Consider the following 24,273-nt stretch of genomic DNA (forward strand, 5'->3'; position numbering starts at 1 on the left):
AGATAATTGTTTATAGCTAAAGAGGGTACTTTTTGGTTTAAATATGATATTAGACATTAACAGTGTATTAGCAAGTATATAAAATAGCAACGACTGTTTAGTGATCTTAACGCATAAATATGACAGCTACATTAGATTTGGGTTCCCAAAGGAAAATTAAATCCATCAAAAGCAAAGAAGAATCCCAGCTGTCATAAGCACTTGACAGATTCAAAGAAGATAGGGATTTCCTATAATCTGTTCTATTCTCAACCTTTTGTTTCAGCTGTAACATGTCTATCCCTTCGAATGCTATTCCAGCCAGTCCACCTGTATCAGATGTATAATAGCTTTTTATAAGTAGTAGCAGTTTTTTCTGTATATAGACAATACGAGTGCCCATCTTTAGGAGTAATTGTTTTTCTTTAGAATCAGACTACTCTTACTTTTTTCATTTGAATTGATTACTGGGTGCTTTCGGAGCTTTGCTTTTCATATACTACGTGTATTGTAGTCACACTATGTCCTTAGCATTTGTTTCAGTTTATAAAGAATACAATTAGCCTTTTTAATGCTTCAGTCACAATTAAATCTCCCCTAATGTTAGGAATTGGTCTTTCCAAGGCTGAAGAGGTGTTTTTAATTATTCATTCCTGGGTTTGTTTCTTACAGCAGCCTCAGCTGTGCTTTATTATTCAAAGGTTAATGCAAGCTGAGAAGTGGGTAAATTAAATCTGCTTGGCAGCCAACAACCCTACGTATTAGCAGACACCGTAAGATGGGGATGGGCAGTGTAAGTTATTTCCACCATTGTAGCACTGCCAAAAGCAAAAACCACTAAATCCCTCAACGATAGCCTACATTGACAGGAATTATTACGAGATACTACAAATGGGTGGTTCTTAAATAGCAGATCTTCAGTAAAATCTGTGTTTGTTTTGCTTACAGAGGGAGAAGGCAATGGCTGAAATCAGAAACGTAATAATAGCTTTTGTAGAAAATTGATGTAGATACCATGACTAATGAACTTTGTATAATATTAAATCACTAAGTTGAGTGCTGGGAGTCACTTTTATAAGTGTTTTACAAGGGCAGACTGCAAAATCTCATGAAAGCAAGAGCATAATGTTCTTAGACAACTAGGCAATATGAAAGTGCTGTCATAGCTCCACCCCTCCGGTTATTGTGAGGAACAAAATGTTGCTAGAGCCTTTCATTTGCTTCCCTTCTATTTTTTATTTTATTTTATTTTATTTTTTTAAAGATTTCATTTATTTATTTGACAAGAGAGATACAGCGAGAGAGGGAACACAAGCAGGGGAAGTGGGAGAGGGAGAAGCAGGCTTCCCACCAAGCAGGGAGCCCAGATGCAGGGCTCAATCCCAGGACCCTGGGACCATGACCTGAGCCGAAGGCAGACGCTTAATGACTGAGCCACCCAGGCGCCCCTAGAGAATGAATTTTAAAGCCACTGTTATACAGTATCTGAGAATTTGGACTTGGTGCAGTCTCAGATGTTGTTATAGGTTGGAACATGTAAAACTGAAGTTATTCTTTACTGAATTATTAACCAAGAAAGATGGGACTTAGCAGTCACTTGTCACTTCCTTTCATGAGCTCAGTATTGAGTAGGGAGAAGCATGAGAGACAGAGACATTAGCATACAAGGTGTCATACAGCAGGTCCAGAAAAGGGAAGTCAGACCCCCTAAATTTATTTCCATGTCTTGGGTCCAGGAGTAAAGGATGAGGTGAGCTTCAGGACCCTGATTGAGCCCTACTAGTTTCTCACTTACCTGATAATATAAATAGCATAAATTTTATAACCCTTACTATGGGCCAGGCACTATTTTAAGCTGTTTATATGTATTAATTCATTTAATGCTCACATCATCTCTATAAGGGAGCCATCCTTTCAAAAGCAAAGGGACAGTAGGAGACTAAATAACTTGCTTTAATTCACACCATTAGTGGCAGAGCCAGGACAACCCCTGGCTGTCTTGATCTGAAGCCCACTGTCTTTACTATTATACTAATAGACTAGTGTTTTACTAAAGATGGTTATTTATTATTTTTCAACAAACATTTACTGTGTTTCTGTGTGTGCAGTTTGCTTTTGCCATTGACCTTCTAGCTGACCTGCTGGAAGAGAACGGTGATGGTGGGTCTTGGAGCCAGATAGCAATGTCGGGGATACAAAGAAAAATGCAGGTTATAGGATACAACAGCAAATATTTTGGGGAATAAATTAGCCATATGAATAAATTGTTGTTTACCATTTACCTATACAAAAACAAAAGATGTTCTCAGCCAATGAAAAGTGTACTGAGTATATTGGAGGTATTTAATCTACTTGGAAAACAAATTGCCTTGATAATAACTCTATACAAATAAACAGATAAACCTTAACTATACTAGGAATAGTTAACTGTTGCTAAGATCTGCCCCCTGGTAACTTTCAAATGGAATTTTTACTTTGACACAGTATTATAAATGTTAGAAAACAATAAAGCTGCATTTGGAATGATACCAGGGAACTTGGCATTCTGTCCTCTGTGAATAGTAACATTTTTGAGAACTAAAGAATTTGGGGAAGGATTTGGCTTCCTCAGAACTGTGTAGGGCAGCGGTGGCTTGCACTCTTGTCCAAAGCTTATTTAACCTGCAGATAAGATCAGTGGACATGTTAAAGCTGTACAGCCTTCCCATCTAACACGGGCATGGGGCGAAATTTTAAATAATAAAGAAACATTACCTGCTACATTTGCTAGCTCACGTGCCCATATTGTTCTGACAGTGCAGATAAGAGAGGCTAGCCCTGGAAATCCTGAGTACCTTGCGACCTTTCATCTCTGACACAGAATAGAGAAAAGGCACAAGCATCAGGGTGGGAGGTGGGCAACAAAAGCAGTGGTGCAAGAAGTGGTATGCTTGCTAAGGAAATGGGAAGAGTAGCATAAGATCAGTATTTCTAGTTTGAAAAGCTAAAAAAAAAAAATTGGGTAGCTGAAATAAAAATGGCTTTCACCAAATCTAAATCTAGTCCTTGAAACGTGCCCAGGATAAAAAGAAAAGAAAACCCAGGTGTTAGTGTCGATCTCTGGTCTCCTGTCTTACACCAGGCAATTCATCATAATGGTAACTATATGGTTTTTCCAGTTGAGTCTTCCTTTCTAAGTTCACAGTGGTTGTGAAACAGTAAGAGCCTCTCCTTGGGATCAGAGGGCTCAGGTTTTCTTCTGTGGGTGTGGTCTTGAGCAAAGCACTTCACTTTGTAGAAACTTAATTTTACCAGTTTTGAAATGAAGGCTTTGACAGAAGTGATTTTCAGTGGGAGAGGAGCTTTTTCATTTTTTTGAAATGATCATCCCCCACCAAATACATGCTAAGAATCACTGCTGAAGGAGGTAATTTTTTCTAAAAGAAGAGGGTATGTTGAAAAGGAGAAAAAAAAAGGCTGCAAATAACTTGATTAACTTATTTCTAGAATCCTTTCAGCTAACTAAAGGATTAAAAATCCTGTAATTCGGTATTTTAAGTAATAATTCAGTAATTTAAGTATTTTAAGATTGATTTTATGCCTAGTTGTCTAACTCAGTGAAATTCCAGTCCAGTTCTAATGCTTCTGCTTCTTTTGTGTTATGAAGAAAAGTTGAACTAGCTGGTCTCCCAAGTCTTTATAATTGTAACCTTATTTCTAACAACCCACATATATAAAATAAGATTTGGTTCTTTTTGACTGTGACTGTCTTTGTCCTTATAAGTGAATATGTCTTATAAAAATGCAGCTTGGGAGGAAAAGGAACCATAGGCAGTTTTTCCCTGTGGTCTTCCTTCCTGCTTCCCAATTTCTCTGTTTCTCCTTGCTCATTATTTCATACAGTTATGTCTTAAAATTTTAAGTCTGTTGCACAGTTGCATACTCACTGAAATATATCACACATTGGGAAAATAAAATATGCACAGCCACCCACCCACACACCATACACATAATATAGAAAGAAGCCTAAGGTGTCATCAAGTCACTGAGTCAGTTGTTCTTTCTCAGTAACTTACAGAAGGCTAGTTTTACTCACTAAGGACGCTATCTTATTAGCTACTGCCTTCCCTGGGAAAAGGAAGTATTGTAATTATTAAGCTAATTATATTTTGTTTAAAAACCTCTTTTTCTTCAGTTTCTTCGTCTCTGCTAAGTTGTTGACCCTCTTAACATAGGATACAAATTATATGACAGTAGTGACTTTAAAGTACGATTTGGTAAAAGATATCTACAGTCAACTGAAATCTTGTTTTGTTTTACACATCTCAAATCTGGAAAGTGTGATTGAGGACAGAGATCCTTCCCATTAGGTAAGCACTCATTGACAAAAAGTATAAAATAATTCTTTTTCTTGAAATACGTCAAGAATAAGGACCAGACTGCTAAGAACTGGAAAGAAAAATATATGAAGGAGAAAATATTAATCATTCAGTACTGCTTAGAACTTAGTATACAAAATGGATCTTTTCTGTCACCACTGTTGTATCCTAATCTCCTAAAATGTGGTGGACTTTGGTGTTACTGGTCTTCAAAAAAAAATTACTGCATGCAAATATAGGAAACCTCAGGAGTTTATGAAATACCATTCTTCATTTGCCTTCTCAAGAGCTATAATCTTGGCCTGTTTTCTCAGTACCCTCTTAGCTATAGGGTTTTTTTTTTTCCACTATCAGAATGAGTTCTTTTTTTCCTATGACCCAGATAATGATGTTTCTTAAGATTTCTTCTTTTCCAAGTATTAAAGGTCCCATAAATGACTTTATAATGCTGTGTTTACATAGGATGTTACCACTTCCAAAGGAGTACTTAGCCTTTGAGGGTAAAGGAGATGTCCCCAAGGAGAATGTAGCTAAATTGAGGCCTAAAGGACAAATAGAATGGTCAGACCTACAGAGAATCTTATCCAAAGCCAGGAGGCAAAAAAAAAAGTCGAGCTCCCTTGAAAGTTTTATAAGTAGGTCCAGTATGACTGGAGAATGGAGCTAGAGGAAAGGGTAGTGGCAAGGGATGAGGCCAGAGAGGTCAGCTGGAGGCAGATCTTTTTGAAAGACTTTGTATACTTCAAAGGAATTTGGGCCTGATCTTGAAGGTATTAAGAAGTCAGAGAAATCAGGAAAACAGAAGATCCCACTTAAAGGATTTTCTGGAAATTGCCCTATCTGCAGTTTGGTGGATGGATTGAAGGAAAGCAAGACTGGAGGTAGGGAAATAGCATGTTGGTGCCATCATCTAAATGAGAGCTAATGCAGCCAGTAGACAGATTATAGAGATAGCTTCTATAGGCTTTGGGGAATTAAGAGAAGAGAAGGAGGAAGGAAGCATAGTCAAGGATGACTCTTGGGTTTTCTGCCAGGTTAGAGGTTCTATCAGTGTTAGATAGGTTGTCAGAGGCAGATAATAACATACCTAGAATGAAGATGAAGAAACAAGGTAACTGAGGGTAGAACCCCTAGGAAAGCAGACATTGAAGAGATGTTACTGAAGAGGACAAAAGATTGTAGAAGTTACCCTAAAGTGTAGAGAGAGACTCTTGGAGAGATACCTGGGGAAGAGAGCTTTTTAGGAATCAGAGAGTAGAAGCTACAGTTTCAATAAAATGAAAACAAAAGGCACTGTTGGATTTAGCAACAATTAGGTCAGCTCATGGCCTTGAGAACAGTCTGAAAACATTTTCCCCCTTGAATCTCCCCACTTCCATATGTTTTCTTTCTCATTTCATTCATACAGTGGTGGTATTTCCCCTCTTTGGCTGCTTTTCCTACTGTCCTTATCTGTAACTGGTCTGGGCCTTGCTTTCATATTTTTTTAAAGGATGGGACTATTCTTTCCTTCCAGTTTGACATTAGAGAAACATACATTATTGTGTTATAAGCAGAAAGCTCAATATTCCTGCAGCTGTTTACTCTCAAAGGGACTTTGGACATATGTGCAGCATGTCATTTGCCTGTGAACATTGTGCTCATCTCTGAAAGGGATGAATCCAGCTATGTGGAATCTGACATATAAGCAGAGATTTCCAGAGCTCCTGAGAAATCCCTCGTACTGTCTTCTCTTCACCATTCTGTCCCCATCAATTTCAGGTTATTGTTGGCACATCAGAGATTCTCTACAAAGGCAAGTTTCTTGTCCTGTGGAGCCAGGATTCCTACGTTGCCTGGGCTGCCTTACTCTTTTTCTATCTCAGAGTCGATGTTAAATGAAAAGGCAGCAGGCACAGCCAAAAACTCTTGGTCTCAGAGTCACAGCTGTGGCACAGCACATTGAAAGTATTCAGATGTATTTAAAACATCTTAGGATCTTAAATAAAGACACAGTGAGTGCTTAGTCCTTTTCAGCATTTTTATTGTACGTGTATAATATTTCAGACGTGTAGAAGGGCTCATCCACTGTAGGCAGCAGCATAGAAGGCTGAACATAGTTTACAAGGTTGATTCTCTAACAGAATTTCCTCAAGCGGCAACTTTGGTTACAACTAATTTGTAATTTGCTAACTGATATTTGCATTTTCATAGATTTATCTAATTGCATTTCATTTTGAAATGTAACTCTGTTAGCTGTGTTTATCTTTCTTCTTTAAAAAATAAAATCTGAAAATAAGGGTATTGATCATTAAGAATACTGGAAGTGAGAAAACATTGCTAAATAACCACATACCTAAAAATCCTGATGTTAAATAAACATTCCATTCAACGCAAAATTGGATTTCCTGGAAGTGGCAGCTTTGATTTCTGATGGTTTCCAAAGTTCTGCATCTAAATACATACCCTAAGATTAGATTGCAGGATGATGATGGTGATAATGGTGGTAGTGAAAATGATTATTAATGTCTGGGTCTTGGTAGCCTGTTTTCTAGTCCAGGGATTTTGAAACCCTTCTTATAAAATCACCAGGCAATTAATCTTTTGACTGTGTTAGTGAATTTCTGTATCATCCACAAAGCATAACAACACCTAGAATAGCAGCAAACATTTGGAAACATACTATTTGAGCCATTACAGGCCCCATTTTCCAAGCTCTACTAAAACTTCACTTACTCCACAAGGTTCATGCTGTAATTGCCTCATTTTGTAGCTGAGGAAACTAAGACACTGAAAGATTATATGGGGAGATTACACATTCACCCAGGGCTCTACAGGCCTTACATGGTAGAACTAGGATTCAGAAAAGCAAGTCTGACTTAGAGTCCGATCATGTTCTTCATCATCATTCTGTAGTGCAGGTGTCTGCGGTTATTTGGTCAGCTTAAGGGGGAAGTGATCATTGAAAATACAAAATGGTCTGCAGCTTCAGCTTCTCACTTTTTTGGTCCAAAGTATATAAAAGCATAAAAGCTCATTCTTCTGTTTTATATAAATCCAAATAATTCTGACATATTAAAAAAAAAACTCATTTGGTCAGTATGGGCTACTGGAGCTGCTAGATCTGTATTGCCCAGTATATGTGACCACTAGCCACATGGAGCTATTTAGATTTAAATTCATTAAAATCAAATGACATTGAAAATCCACTTCCTCATTCTCGCCAGCTCCATTTCAGGTGCCTAAAGGCCACGTGTGGCTAGGGATTACCATACCGGATAAGGGTAAGAACTAAAACATTTTCATTATCACAGAAAGTTTTATTAGACAGCACTGCTCTAGAACAGCATTGTCTAATAGAAATACAGTATGAGCCACTTGTGTAATTTTACATTTTCTAGGAGCCACATTAAAAAATAAAAAGAAATAGGTGGTAAGTTTTAATATATTTTTAGTTTAGTGTATCTCAAATATTATTATTTCAACATGTAATTAATAAAAAGTAGTGATATATTTTACTTTCCTTTGCATTGTCATTGAAATTCGGTATATATTTTACAGTTATAGCATATGTGAATAAGCAGCCACATTTCAGGTGCTCAGGAGCCACATGGCTACCGTATTGTACAACACAATTCTGTACTTTTATTCCAGGATTTCTCAACTGAAACATAGCAAAATGGGAGTAGGGCAGAGCACTGTGCAGTTCAGGAACCACAGCTCTAAGCTTTGGAACTGCAAGTGGTGTAGACCTGCCACTTGTAAGATGATAGAAGAGGCCAGACTGCTAAGACTTAGTATGTATATATTAGAGAAGTATTGTAAGTTTTAGATGCATTTTAAAACACCAGTGTGTGTTCAAGATAGTTTGTTACTACTAGTATTTTTTTTAAAAGGCACATTTGGACAGTATAAACCAACTCAGAGTGATAATGTTAGCTGTGTTATTTAATCCATTGTTGATAACAAGATAGATAGCTGATTTCAGAGAGCTAATAAAATATGTTTTCTCACTGAGAGCCAAATAAAATTTAAAATGAGCACAATTGAATGTAAATAATTCACAGGCATTGCCTGCTTTTGTGAGATATCTCTTGACTTCTATTTCTGAGTCCCTTCCTTGGTGGCACTATTTGGTGACTCCTCAGCCTAAATTATATAATGAACTGTGATGACCGTTTTTGGAAGGTCATCTTAAAATTTCTCAAAGTGACTCAGAGAAATTATATCTTGGTATTTGGGAAACATGTCTATGCACATTGTTTCATAGCCGTGTTCTCACTGTGTGTATTTTTTAAATTAAATTTCTTCATTTACCTTGAAGTAATGTTGTAACTACAAACCTATAATTTACTCTACTTTTAAGTTCTTCCTTCTGATAAACTTATCTATTCATATTGGGTCTAATTATAGCTCAGGGCGTAACCATGTGTATTATTCATCTGAATGAGTGAGCTTGTCTGGCAACAAGGGGCTATTGTTGCCAAAGCTTTGTTGTCATCTGACTGTATTCTGTCTGTACCTCACTGTCAGCTTCAGGAAAGGTTAGGTCAAGAGGAACATGCAGCAGGAATGTTATACTCTGGCCCGTTGCTCTGCTTCTCAGTATATTTCAGCACTTTGCAATAAACTAGGCTATGATTTTTTTTTTCACTTCATCCTTTTTAAATAAGAGAAATCAAAACTAGAGATAAAATTGAACTCTTCTGCGTTCCCTATCTTCAGAGCTATCCCATCTCCCTATTCCTCTTTTCTCCTGTTCCCTGCACAACCACTGTCATGAATTTAGGCCTATCTTTCCAGTTCATTTCTTCAAAGACTGACAGATATGTATCCATAAACAATATAAAATACTATTTTATATTTCCAGTTTATACAATAAAATCACACTATTCATATGCTGCAAACTTGCTTTCCTCATATAGCATTTTAGTAGACTTTTGGGACATCCTTGTTCTTAATGTGAAAACTTGGTACATATATAAGAACATATCTAACACATAAGTAAGTTATGAGACCTATAATAAAACAGGTAACTCCTGAATCCACTATATATACTGAAAAGTAGAACATCACCAGTACCATTGAAGCTCCTGTGTGCTACTCCTCCACCATCTGACTGTACCCAGGAAACTATTCTTTTGAGCTTTGTTCTCATTCATTTTCTTGCTTATCACATATGTTTGTATCCTCAACAGTGTATTATTTTCTTGTTTGCTTGTTTTCAAACTTGGTAAAAATAGTATCATACTGTATATATTCCTTTAGACTTGCTTTTTTATTCAATATGCCACTTTTAAGATTTATCCATATTAATCAGTATGTTTCCACTGTTGTGTTGTATTCCTTTGGGTAAATTTATTCCTTTTTCTGTCAGTAGACATTTGTATTGTTTCCAATTTTGCTATTAAAAATAGTGCTTCCATGAACATTCTTGTATATGTTTTCTGGTGCACAGGTGTAAAAGTTTCTCTGGGGTATGTACCTAGGAGTGCAATTGAAATGTTGTAATATAGAAGTGTATAGATTCAGCTTAACTAGATAAATCCACATTCTTTTTTTTTTTTAAGATTTTATTTATTTATTTGAGAGAGAGAGAATGAGAGATAGAGAGCACAAGAGGGAAGAGGGTCAGAGGGAGAAGCAGACTCCTTGCTGAGCAGGGAGCCCGATGCGGGACTCAATCCCAGGACTCCAGGATCATGACCTGAGCCGAAGGCAATCGCTTAACCGACTGAGCCACTCAGGCGCCCAATAAGTCCACATTCTTACCCAAAGTGATTGAACGCTCTTCAGCAATGTATAGTTCTTGTTTTTCCACATCCTCATCAGCACTTGGTTTTGTCACGCATTTATCTTTGCCTATACATTGTGTAAAATAATATTGAACTGTAATTTTAAGTTTCATTTCCGATTTTAATGAGATTGGATATTTTTCATACGCCTTTTGGCCATTCATGTTTCTTCTTTCTGGAAATGCCTATTTATGTCTTTTCTAAGGGATTGCTAGTCTTTTTCTTATTGATTCATAGGAATTCGTATACTCTGGACACTAGAATTGTGTCAGTTTTATGTGATCCAAATATCTTTTCTAGTTTTTGGCTTGTCAGTCTCTTTAGGCAACCTCTAAAACTTCTGACTTTTGCACTGACATGCTTAATCCATCTACAACAAAGGTTTGTATATTTATTGAAGTATAAATCCAGTTTCTCTATTTGCCATATACAAAAACTGTTTTCTTAGCCCCATTATTTCTGACATATATCAGATTCCTGTAAGTATGTGGAAAAGTTTGAGGGATTTCTTTGAGCTTCCAAACACATTTCAGGATCAAGTTGTCAAGTTTCATTTTTTAAATAACTGTTAGACTTTTGATTGGAATTGCATTGGATCAGTTTGGGGAATATTGACATCTGTAGGATGCTGGGTCTCCCTACTCATAAACTTGGTATCTCTCTCCATTTATTTAATTCTCTTTGTATTTCAATAAGTTTTATAATTTCCTCCATTAAAATCATATATTTTTATAAAATTTATTCATAGGTTTTTTGTTATTTTTAATACTGCAAAAATATTTTAAAATATATTTCCTAATTTTGTTGGTGTGTTGAAATGCAGTTGATTTTTCATATTGATCTTAAATCTAACCACTTTGTAAACTCTTAAGTTTAATAAATTGTGTATAGATTTTTCTGTGTACATAAATACTGCAAATGCTCACAGTTTTATTTTTTCCATCCCAATTTATACCTTTTGTTTTTTCCTTCCTTGTGTCTTTCATACCTTGATGAATATGATCGCTAGTACACGAATGATTAGAAGTAGATATAGTGGGCATCCTTATATTGTTCTTCAATTTTAAAGGGTGTGCTTTTGATATTTTGTCACTGAATATATTAGTTGTTTTATGGTAGGTTTTTGGTAAATCCTGTTTATCAGGCTAAAGAAGTTTCCATCTATTCCAGTTTTGCTAAAATTTTTTTTTTATCATGAATGGCTGTTATTAAGCCTATTGAGTGCTTTTCCTGCACCCATTGAGATTATCCATTTTTTCCAACTTTAATCTCTTAGGTAAATTACATTAATAATTTTCTATTATTAAACTATCCTTGCATTCCCAGAATATATCCCAACTTAGTTAAGATGCATGCTTTTTTGATACACTGCTTAACAGTGAGGTTTTTGTAGATATAAACTAATTTCAAAATAAGAAAGAGTAGTAGCTAAATTTTTGTTGACAATAAAATCTTCCCCAAAGGGCTGCCCACTTTGCTATAGAGTATGAGGGTAATTTATGGCTGTTAGATGCAGGTATTAGCTTGATGTAGCAAAAAGCACTGAAAAGCTAAATTATAATCTCATTTGCCCTTCTGTTCACTCAAGAGATTATAATTCAGTTGACTCATGTGGGCCTTATTTTCCTCAGTGAGTTTGTCTGAGACTCAGAGACAGATATTTACTAGTAGTAGTCATGTGGCTTCACTTGCTTTCCTATTAATCCATCATCATCAAACAAACATGTACTTACTAGGCCCTAAGACAAAGCAAAAATCTATTCCTCAGGGAACTTCTAGGGAGGGACAGAAAAGTAAACACTTTTAAAAACAGTTACAGGGGATTCCTGGCCGGCTCAGTTGGTAGAGCATGTGATTCTTGATCTTGGGGTTGTGAGTTCAAGCCCCATATTGGGCATAGATCTTACTCTAAAAAAATTTTTAAATTAAAAACATGGTTATAAAATGAAATAATACATCTTGGTTTCTATAGACCACATTATTTATGATACATGGGGGTTGAGGGGGCAGAGATTCTTTGGCTGGAAAGAGAGAAAAGAGGAAGCTTGAGATGGGATATGATACTTGAGCAGAGTTTTATGAATAATGAGCATTTACTGATATCCGTGAGCCTCGTTTTATTCTCAGTTGTTAACAAAGGAATTAGACTACTTCTTATTAGACTTTTTTTTCTCTAATGGCCCCTCTGTCTTCGAAAATTTGTCTCTTTCACTCTATGACTATATCATCTTTTTCAGGATCTCACAAATAGTTTCATGCTTTATTAAATATTTGTGCTCCTTCCTCTGGTCTTTGGTCCTGGGAATCTTTTGTTCAGTAGGTATAGAATTGTGATGGCAAGACAGAATCTTCCTTGTTCTGTTTTTTAAGTAATACCAACATCTTTTCTTTATAGAGTATTGATAATATTGACAAATGAATCATCATATAGAATTACCCGATTTGTTATGTTTTTGTGGAATTGCTCAATTTATTGTTACCATAAATAGAATTTTTTAAATTCCAGGGTTTACATAATCTCTAAGCACATTTCATTTGTATGTCTTATTTCAGTGCTGGACCCAAAGGAGACAACATTTATGAATGGAGGTCAACTATATTGGGACCCCCAGGATCTGTCTATGAAGGAGGGGTGTTCTTTCTTGACATTACCTTTTCACCAGACTATCCGTTTAAACCCCCTAAGGTCAGTATGAAGTGTTCATCCATTTTTAGCAATATGTATTGTTGTATATGTATATACATATACATATTCTTAAATATACATATCTAGGAATGCATGTCTATTCTGTTAACATAGACAACTTCCCAGGGCTAATTGTATGTAAAAGGAAACAGAATGTGAAAAATAATAGGCTATTTCCCTACCCCGTCCCCTTACTCATATTTCATTGCTTTTTCTCATCCTTTCTCAGTGTCTCCTTTCTGTGGTTTATGTTGTAACGTAACATAAAACAGCACATTATGGGTGGAGCTAGGTGAGGGAGAATGGGCCTACACCAGCCCTGCAACCCAGAAAACCAGACATAGCCTGAAGCTGGAGCCAGAGTCAAGCCCAGGAGCCAGACTAAATGCGGAGGGAGCCCCACTAAGGCACGTCTCAGGGCACCAGCTATGGAGTGTTGATGCCTCCACGGTTCGGCTGTTCACATGAAGTATACCTGCACTAGGATGGAAACTGTGACCTACAAAGACTTAAGAGTAATGCCAAGAACATTTAGTGAAAAAGTATTTGTAAAAGTTGATTACTATAAATGACTAATTAATGAACCATAAGGGAATTTACACTTATTTAAGACAAGATTATATACTTTAGGAATTCTTCGCATTCCTTTCTACTGCCTGTAATTCAGTCATTTGATGAGTTTAAATTTATTCTCCACTTTGGAGGGGAAAAGAGCCTAAGGACAGTGACTCTCTGCATTGGCCACCAAGAAAAAATTCTCATTTGGCCTGACTTTAACCTCGCAGTGCAGAGGGAAATAAAACTTGCTTGGGTTGTAGGTTGGAAGGGACAGTTTTAGAAAAGCAAAAATAGGACTATACCTTTAGCGTGAATTTCTGTAATTCCCCTCCCTCCCTCTTACCCTCCCTCTCTTTTCTCCCCCTCCCTTCCTTTCTTCCTTCCTTTCCATTGACACTTGGATATTGTTTTGTTACCAAAGCAAAAGCAATAACTATAATTTTACCAAAGAAGAAACCAAGGCACGGAGAAACTAAGTAACTTTCTCAGCATTACACAGCAAGCAAACAGTAGTGTCAGTATTTGAACCCAGGAAGTCTGACTCCGAAGCCCATGCTCCTTTCTACATTACATGATACATTTTACCCAAGCTGACAGAGCTGGTCGCACTGGTGATCACCCATACCTGCATTAAGTTGGTTTTCAGGGATGAAGCCATAGTACATCTAATATTTATTTTCTCCTTTCACTGGATGGGAACCTTTTGTCTTTCGTTCTACTTGGGACCAGCCCATAAATCACCTGGAGTACTTACTGCACTGCCCAGTGATGTGAGGACCTATCTCTGACCGCCTCTTCAGTAAAGGAAATACAGAGTGGGGAAGGGGAGGGGCAATTCAGATCAGGCAGTTTGTGCTGCTTGTGAGTTTGGTATAGGCTGTTCTGTATATCTGAAATACACATCTCAGAAAATGTGTGGGCTTATCCAAGTTCTGCATGACAGAAATGTGTAGATTAAAACTAGAAGGGAGATCTAATAGATTAGATAGAATAATTCAGTTTCCAGAAAGGCCTCAATGGACTGAAAGGATGGTCCAAAACAAGATGGAATTTAACACAGCCTAGTGTGTTCGGTGACAATCAGAAAGAAATCATGATGCATGATAGGAGAAACCTACTTTATTTTCATATAAATAAAATTTGTGGGCTTTTGGCTGACTAAAATTCTGTGGGAACTTAAGGTTCTTGAAGCCTTAAGGAGACATTTTTAGGAGTGCAATCTTCGGAACTCTAAACCATTCGCATTGTATCTGGAGTGCCTCAGTCACCCCTAAGTTCTTCGTTTTGAGAACAAACAAGAATAAGCTGGGGAGAGAGTCATCTACATTCTTGAGCTGCTTCACTGGGTAAAACGCTACAGTGGATATCAGTTGTGCCAACTCATTTCTAAACAACCTACTAAGACTTGGGTGTTCCCTTTCACAGATGAGAAAACTTAGATGAGGCTTAGAGAGGTTTCCAATAATAGAGAACCAAGAATTTACTGATTTCCGACTTCACAGACCATGTACTTTCCACTGAATTATACACCGTTAACCTGGAGATGTTCGCTAGTAAAAATAGGACGTAGGAGGAATGTGATATCTGTCCTCAGATGTTTTAGGAACTATGGTGTGGGTTAGGATTTAGGTCTTATTTTGGATGGCTGGATGGAACAAAAATAGAAGCAGGAGGGTGTCAGTTACTGGGAAGTAGATGTTAATTCTTATGAGGAAAATCTGACCCACAGAGGCATAGTCTGCTTTTGAATAGCTCTACATCTGAGACTGTGGGCTTCCTTTTACTCAGAGTAAATATTGGCCAATATTTCTGTTTAAAAAAAAAAGCAGAATCAGTACCTGTCAGGAATATTACCAGAAAAAAATAAGTTCCTCCACTGAATGAATTTGAATAAACAATCTCTTAGGACAAAGGAAAAATTAAATTTTGGTAACTCAAATCACAATTTAAATGCACATTTATTAGAAACCTGTGGGAAGTTTTTGAAAGCAAATTATCACCACCTAATTTATCAATTTTAGAAGCCAAATTTTGTAGGCAGATATGCTATTCCAAGTGGGGAAAAGTCTGTGGGTGTCTTGGAAGCTGTTAACTAAAACAAAGGCATTTTTTATTAATACTTTTGGAGTACCATGTCTGTGCCTTTCTAATCTCCTGTTATTCTAAATAGAGGCTGCATTTGGAATTGTCCTGTTTTTGTTTTTTTTTTTTCCTCTGTTACCCTCGTCCTTTTCCTCAACCTTAGCCACATATTTTAATGAAACATTTCCCAGTGCTCTGAAGAAGGAACCTGGATAACAGTAGGTGTTAGAATTATTGGTGAGGCCAGAGGTTCACAGATCCATGTGATTGGCTATCTAATGGTTATCAGATATCCATACCATAAAATTAGTCTATAGCATAATGGGATCCATGAGATGACTTTTCCCAAACTCTTACACTTGGAATCCTTAGTGAGGATTTTAAATGCTGTCATGCTCAGATTAAATGATTTAACATATAAACCATTTCGCCACATTTATCAGTTTAAAAATATCAATAAATAAACCTCTATGATTTAAAATGTGAAAAAGTAAATAAATACGTAGTGCTCCAATATATCACGTAAATGTCAGTGAGGTGATTTGGATGTCTCTTCAAGCCATACGAACTTTTTGGGAATAGGACTTCATTAGTTTGAATATCCCACACTCCACTAGCTAATTTTTCAAAATCAGATGAGCTATTCCAATAATTTCTTGCAAAATTCATCTAAATTTTAATAAGGCAAGGAAAATAATTTTTAATTGAGTATGTAATGTTCACTAAATTTAGTATACTAGTTTTAAATAGGTCAAGTACTTGTTATACTTGCAAGTACTGTATCTTAGTACAATTCTTGGCACATTGATTTTCTTATATAATCAATATGTTTATGCCTCTTTTTACTAAATCTACAGGAGTTTTGTTTGTATGACATTGTTAACTGTGTCTAAAGTATCTGATGCCAGGTCTTCAGGTGCATATTTAACCATCAATGATAATATTATTTCTCAGGGTAAATATTCATTTAATGAAACTGTCTAGGAGTAACATGGCCAAAAAAAAAAAGCGCATAATAAATTACTGGTATTTCCCAAAGTTTTTTGATACTGTATTTCTTTCAGTATTGATAGATATTTTAGTGTTCTAATTCAGATATCTGTTTATTTGTAAAGTAGAAATTGCTTTATATCTTTTTGGGGATTACATATTCTTATTCATATTGCAGATAATTACTCCTGTGCTCAAAACCTACACTTCTGTTTAATGTATAAATATTTTAGTGGTTTTTTTTAAAGATTTTATTTATTTATTTGACAGAGAGAGACACAGCAAGAGAGGGAACACAAGCAGGGGGAGAGGGAGAAGGAGAAGCAGGCTCCCCGCCGAGCAGAGAGCCTGATGTGGGGCTCGATCCCAGTACCCTGGGACCATGACCTGATCCGAAGGCAGATGCTTAACGACTGAGGCACCCAGGCGCCCCAATACTTTGTTTTTAACTCTACAAAATCTACATATTTGTGATAGAATAAAAAGTAATTGGAGATAAACAAAAAGGAAAAATTTAAATTACTTATAATCCTAACCCCAAAATTAATTATTCGTGCCACTTTGTATATCTCTTTTGAGTTTTTTTTTTTTTAAGATTTTATTTATTTATCTGAGAGAGAGAATGAAAGAAAGAGAGCACGAGAGGGAGGAGGGTCAGAGGGAGAAGCAAACTCCCCACCGAGCAGGGAGCCTGATGCGGGACTAGATCCTGGGACTCCAGGATCATGACCTGAGCCAAAGGCAGTCACTCAACCAACTGAGACGCCCCTCTTTTGAGATTTTGTTCTCTATGTTAAAATATACTGTATGCATACACACAAATAATATACATAAATATTGGGCCATAATCCCCCTGGTTTTAGAATTACTTTTTACCTAATATTCTATTTTCACCCAACACTCTTTATTTTCCAATAAACATATAACTGCATTAGAATTATTGAGGTTCCACAGTATTCCATTGTGCAAATATACCAAATTTAATTTCCTATTATTGGACATAAACTATTGCCAATATATTTTGTTATCATCAGTGTTGTGATGAACATCCTTTTAATTACATATTTTGTATACTTGCATAATTGTTTCCTGAGGCTAAACGTGTTGATATGGAACTTCTGGGTAGATGGGTTTATACATATTTGTAGAGTTTTGTTAAGGGTTGACAGGTTGCCCTCTAGAAAAATTTATCAGTTGACATCATGGCCATCAACATAGTGATAATACAGTACTTCCCTTCACTTTGTTCAGCTCTGAGGATTCCTAGTCCTTTTTAATCTTTGCCAACCCAGTAGATAAAAAGTAGTATTTCATGGTTGCTTTAATTTATATTTATATGACCACCAACGAGTTGTGGAAGTTTTCACATATACCATTGTCCCAGTTATTTCTCTTCTTGTGAATAATTTGAAACTGTTTTTTCTTAGAAAGTTACACACCAAATAAAATTAATAAGCATACTTGAAAAATATGAGAAGCAAAATAATAGAATGTTTTATTTATGTTATTTTTTTCTACTAAAAACACTTTGAAAATATTGTGACACCCTGTATCTGCTCTTTTGTGTCTCAGAGATTCTAATGACGTACATGCAAACTAAATCACATTAGGTAACAGGTAGATCTTTGTTTTTACAGTAGAAATGCATAGAGGTAGACTATTCATAATTCGGCTTTTTCTGCCTGCGGATCTAGATAGTTTATAAACAAATTAGTGGGCTTTTTTTTTTTAAGATTTTATTCATTTGAGAGAAAGTGGGGGAGAAAGAACAGAGCCCATGTACATGAGCCGGGGAGAGGGATAGAGGGAGGGGAGAAGCAGGCTCCCCGCCGAGCAGGGAGCCCGACGTGGGAATCGATCCCAGGACCCCAGGATCACGATGTGAGCCAAGGCAGATACTTAATCGACTGAACCACCCAGGCACCCAATAAGTGGGCATTTTAAACAGATTTAAGAGTAGTTAGGTAGGAAAATAAAATGTTTGTTATTGGGCGCCTGGGTGGCTCAGTCGTTAAGCATCTGCCTTCGGCTCAGGTCATGGTCCCGGGGTCCTGGGATCAAGCCCCGCATCGGGCTCCCTGCTTGGTGGGAAGCTTGCTTCTCCCTCTCCCACTCCCCCTGCTTGTGTTCCTGCTCTCACTGTCTCTCTCTGTCAAATAAGTAAATAAAATCTTTAAAAAAAAAAAAAAAAGAAATACGTTTGTTATTTTAGTATTTCAGGCAGCCCATGTACAAGTCAAACATGCTCTCATTGTCCACATCTATTACTGGAAAACATTATTTTCTTTGGTAATGACAAGATAGTGTCTGCCAGTAGGCATTTTCCAAAAAGGAATAATAAAATTTGTGCCTAAAATGTTTAAAAACTTAACACACATATGTAGAAGTATTTGTGTGAGAAAAAGAAAGCTCTAATATTAATATCCAAAAGCTTAATTAATAAAGTTTGTTTTTTCATTACAAATTTTATTAGATAGATTTAAAAATAAATCTTAGAGATCACTTCAGAATAGTATATTTTATGTTTTATGGGGTTTATTTTATTTTTTTATAAAATCTAACCATGAATTGCTTACTAATGAAATGTTATTAAATAGGAAAGGTCTTAACTGCTTTCAGACAGTGAAATAGGTAATTTAGGTCCATCAGATTTTCAAAATCTTTATTTTATTATCCTCATTAGATTTTAACCTTAAATTGACAGGTCAGGGCTAATCATGAATAAAAAAGGTAATTAGTTAACAGTAAGAAGCAGTGATATTCAGCATTTAAAAGCCAGAGAGATATCTGTAACTAAAGTTCAACAAGGAGTTCTTTTTATTAGAATTAGGTTGTTATTATTGTTTTTATTGTTTCTATTTCTGCTGTTGCTCAAAGATGAAAGTTGATGACATGGCTCAGGATTTTCAGAAAGAGCAGTGGTTTACATGTGTAAACGCAACTTCTCACTCATTTGCTCTGCCTTGGGGGTAGAGTACACAGTTGTCTGGAGTAACACAAATTAACTTGTTTAACCTGAGTTCATACGTTCATATGAAGCCTGACTGTAGATTAAGTGCTTTCATACTTATTGAATTGCCTTTTTGGCATCTCCATTTTAACACCCAACAGTCACCTCAAACTTAATTGGTCCAAAACCTAACTATTGATTGTGCAACCCCATCCCACTCCTGCCAAACCAGCTCGTGCAGGCTTCCCCCTCAATAAATGAGAATTCCATTTTTCTAGTGGCTAAAGTTAAAAACTTGCACAGCCTAGCCAGACCCAGGTTCACTGGCTCAAGATAAATATTCAGAATGAACCTAGAATCTAACCATTTCTCATCACCCCTCCCTAGTAACGAACACTCTGGCCCAAGCCACCATCAACTGCTCCCTTTCCCCAAATTATTATGGAAGTTCCCTGTCTTGTCTTCTGCTTCTGCCTTATCCTTTCTGCAGTGTACACCCCTCTACCAAATGGTCCTTTTATAATGTCAGTCAGATATGACTTTGCCTAAGCTTTGTTATTTTTTTTTGCCTAAAGCTTTTCAACAATTCCCAGCTCACTGAATAAAAACACGCAAAACCCTGTTCACAATATATTTTCAAAATCAGTGTCACTCTTGACTCAAGTACTCTAAGCATGTTCCTTCCACAGAGATTTTCCATTTGCTCCTCCTTCTGCTTTCATTGTTTTCCTCTGCCTAAAATTCTCGTGGCAGGGAATTTTTCCCTTCATGTGTGTCTGCTCAAATGTTACCTTTTTAGAGAAGCTCTGGTGTGACAACTCCCAACCACCTTCTGCTCCCCATAAAATTCCCCATCACAGCCATCATACTTGATTTTTCTCCGTAGCACTTCTCCCTCCTGGCATAATATATTTCTTTGTCTAAGGGTTTATTATGTTTCCCTTTCTTCGGTTAGCATGTAAACTCTGTGAGCACAGGGACTTTGTCTATCTTGACGTCCCTCCTAAATTCCTGGCACCTATAACAGTGCCTGGCAATTCAGTAGGCATTCAGTAAAAAGATGTTGAATTAATTTAATCTATACGACTTTGACATAAAGACAGTATTCATTACTACCATCACCCCCCATTTGTAGACTAGAAAACTGAGGCTCATGGAGGTTAAGTGGTCCACGGGTCACATAGAAGGTAGGTAGCAAAACTGGAAACCAGACCCAGTTCTAAATTGAACCATTCGTTCCTCAGTTGTGGAGAAGATTTAAATTGCTCATGTCCCTGAAGAAGGAGAACTTGTACTTAGATTTTACACTCTGGTATAAGTTAATTATATCAGATCATTCTCTAAACCAGGCTTTTTGGGAGGGAGATGAAATTGATACAAAGAGGAAAGAATGTCAGGAGGAGATTTCAAGCGCCTACCTTTCAGATTTGGCAGGGATCCTCTTTCCAAAGGCACCTGGTGCTTTTCTCCAACGTATTCCTACTTCACAGGTACTGAGGTATTAATTCCGTGTTGAACAGTAAATAACTGATTTCTGGATTTTGTTAGCCCTAAACAAAAGAGAAGTTACTTCCCATTTCATAGGTCACTTTCACACTTACTTACTGTCAAAACAGCCTTGCATCCTCAGTGTCATGACTGGGCTACAGTATTACTTGTATCTCATCAGTCAGTAAGATTTTTTTAGTCCATTCTCCTTTGTGATAAACCATTTTAAAATACCCTGCTATAATTTAATGTGTGAAATTTCAAAATGAATGTGATCAGTAAAAATAGATCACATTGTATCCATTTGTGTGTCCAACCACAACCCCCAACTATCACCAATTTAAGAATTACTAAGAAGGATTGTATTTTATTTGTTTGTTTTCAAGGCAAGGAATACACACTTTATTTGTTCTAAACCAAACTAAATGTGCCCATAAGCTAAAAGGGAATCAGCCATTTGGCTGACAGGAAGTTCAATTTGATCAGATTTTATGAAGATCCCTCTCTCTAGTTTTCTGTAGTCTAATGCAGTCCCAGACTTTGGAGAAAAAACTTTAATTTATCATTGTTTTCCCTGAAATGTTTATTGCCCAAGAGACATCTTAATCTATTTAGGTTGGATCATCCTTTGCCCAAGCTCTGATGGAGTTGGTATATAATCAGCCTCTCTGATAATCTACTCACACACCGCTCTCAGAGTCTTGCCGTAGAAGTGGGGATCTCAAACAAGTGTTTTACAGTGTCATACTCTGGAGTTCCTTTCTCTGTGACCTCACTCCGAATGGGAGTTGGTATTTGTTGATATTACTGTCAGCATAACTGAAAGGATTGGACAGACGTAAATTACTTCACAACGGATGTTTTTCTATGGGGCGGAGAGGGGGGGTCAATGAACAAAGGAAATTGGAGTGAGACATTCAGATGTTTAGAAAATGAGGAGCTTTCTTACTGTCACAGCCAGGGGAAGATGGCAACTCACTTCTCAGAGAGAGGTGAATTCTCCAAAGAAAGGTCCCCAGGTTTAGACAAGTGACGCTCTCCCCTCACAAGGGTTTTCTGAAGAGAAAAGGGTCAGGTGGCTTCAAAATGAAATCTTCAGGATCCCAACCAAACATCATAGGACAGGGATCCACTATTTCCAGAAAACAGGGAACACTAGGAACTCTGAGAGAAATACATGAGTCACAGAAAGTTCAGGGATAATAAGGCAGTATTAAAGGAATAGTCTTGTGAAGAGGGAAACTTCTGCACAGCTGAGCCAGAAGATGCTTCAAATTTGTAATTTTCTTAACCTTGTAGAAAAGAGCCCCTAATGAGAATAGATCAAGACATAGAACAGACAGCTTGTGTTGATTAAGTGTCTGTAAATTTTAAAACAAATTATTTTCTGTCATCCACTTGAGACATGAGGCGGGGAAATGGTATTCTACATGTAAGAGAAAATTATGATATTCTCTTTATTTAAAGGTATTACTTGTTTGGATAGCTATATGTAATGCTGTTTTGTTCAAGGTTGCGTAGAATGGGGAGGTCTGAGTTAATTTTTAAAACTACCCGCCAAGTATCAAGTCCTTTATGGCAAATGATCAAGTTTCCTTGATTTTTTTTTTTTTCCCATGAAGTTGGATCTGGATCTCTTGATAAGATAGCAGCCTCTTAGAGATTTGCTTAAGCAGGTCCAAGGAAAAATTAGGCAGGAAGAAAGGAATGTTCTCAGTTGGCCAAGATCATAGTCAGTATGTAATCATGGCTTGTCACTGCGTTAGGGGAAAGATATTATCAACTGGCCTTTTGCAAGTATTGTGTAGGTCTTCCCCTGTAGAAAATAAGGAGGAACAAAGTCATACAAAAGTTAAAAGATTATGAATAAAATAGACCTAACATCAGATAGCTACACTAATTCATAGAGTTATAATTATTCTAAACAATCAGATACATTTTTCTTATGGTATTAGTATGTTAGCAGAAACTTTCCAAAAATTCCTGTAAGTTCTTAGTTGCTTTTTAAAATGTCTGTGTTGGGGCGCCTGGGTGGCTCAGTTGGTTAAGCGACTGCCTTCGGCTCAGGTCATGATCCTGGAGTCCCGGGATCGAGCCCCACGTCAGGCTCCCTGCTCAGCGAGAAGCCTGCTTCTCCCTCTGCCTCTCCCCCTGCTTGTGTTCCCTCTCTCGATGTCTCTCTCTCTCTCTCTCTCTCTCTCTCTCTCTGTCAAAAAATAAGTAAAATCTTTTCAAAAAATAAAATGTCTATGTTAAGGCTAATTTTTAAAGCAAAAATTTATTGAGCCCTTACTGCATTCTAGGCCTTGATCTATAAAGATCTATAAGATACAGCCCCAGGGACTGTGTAGACAAGGAGAACAGGCAAGGGCTAATACATTAGTCCAGGCTAGAAAAGAATGAAGACTGTGCTTTGGGGATAAAGACAAGGGGAATGGTATATGAATTCTTTTTTTTTATTCTTTTATTCAGTAAATATGTGTGTACCATGCACCGTCCAGATACTGAACATATAGAAATGCCTCTTCTTGTAGAATTTACATTCAAGAAATGATAGAACAAGATTTCTCAATCTCAGCATGATTGATATTTTGGGCAAGATAATTCACTCTTGTGGAGGGATATTCTTTGCAATGTAGGCAGCATCCTTGGCCTCTACTCACTAAGTGCCAATAGTAGGCTTTCTCCCCCACTCTCAGCCCCCCAATTTGTGACAAACAGAAATGTCTCCAGATATTGTCAGATGTCCTGCTCAGGCCCTAGGGAGGTCACCTGTGGTGAGAAGCAGTATTATTTTTTTACTGGAGTGTAGTTGACACACAATGTTATGTTAGTTTCAGGTGTCCGATTTAGCTTCTTTATACAGGATGGTATGCTCACCACAAGTGTAGCTACCATCTGTCACCATACAATGCTCTTACATTCCCTGTGCTGTGCCTTTATTCCCCTGGCTGATTCATTTCGTAACTGGAAGACTGTACCTTAATCTCCCCTTCACCCATCTTGCCTGTCCACCAGACCTCTTCCCTCTGCAAACCATCAGTTTGTTTTCTGTGTCTAGAAGTCTGATTCTGCTTTTTGTTTGTTAGAGAAGCACTATTTTAGCAGTAGTATTGGTATCCACTGGTAACTGATTAGAGACATCTATGAGAATTCTCCAGTTTCTACTCTGAGTAACCAAGGCCAGAACAGGTTGGGGGGACATGTTTCCTATGAGGAACCTATGGGACATTTGAATGGGAAATGTTCATTGAGCAGCTTTACAGATCTAGAATTAAAGTGAGTGATAGGAACTAAAGTTACAGGTTTGGGGATTAAAACTCTAGAATAAATAACCTCACCCACAGAAATATGCAATTTTAAACTAAAACTGAGTTTTGGGAGCTAAAAATTTCCAGAATGGGTTTC

At 37.0% G+C, this 24,273-nt stretch overlaps 1 protein-coding gene across 1 annotated transcript in view; it reads left to right on the forward strand.

Moving 5' to 3' along the window:
• Window positions 1-24,273, forward strand: part of UBE2E2 (ubiquitin conjugating enzyme E2 E2) — a 377,440-nt gene that overhangs the window by 276,242 nt on the left and 76,925 nt on the right. Inside the window, exon 4 of the mRNA XM_028099234.2 lies at window positions 12,665-12,797. Coding sequence (XP_027955035.1) covers window positions 12,665-12,797 — 133 coding nt within the window. The remainder of the gene's footprint in view (window positions 1-12,664; window positions 12,798-24,273) is intronic.

Source organism: Eumetopias jubatus, unplaced genomic scaffold (genome assembly GCF_037043125.1).
Source record: "Eumetopias jubatus isolate StellerSeaLion01/CBP00866 unplaced genomic scaffold, mEumJub1_p1.0 scaffold_1, whole genome shotgun sequence".
Lineage (NCBI taxonomy): Eukaryota > Metazoa > Chordata > Mammalia > Carnivora > Otariidae > Eumetopias > Eumetopias jubatus.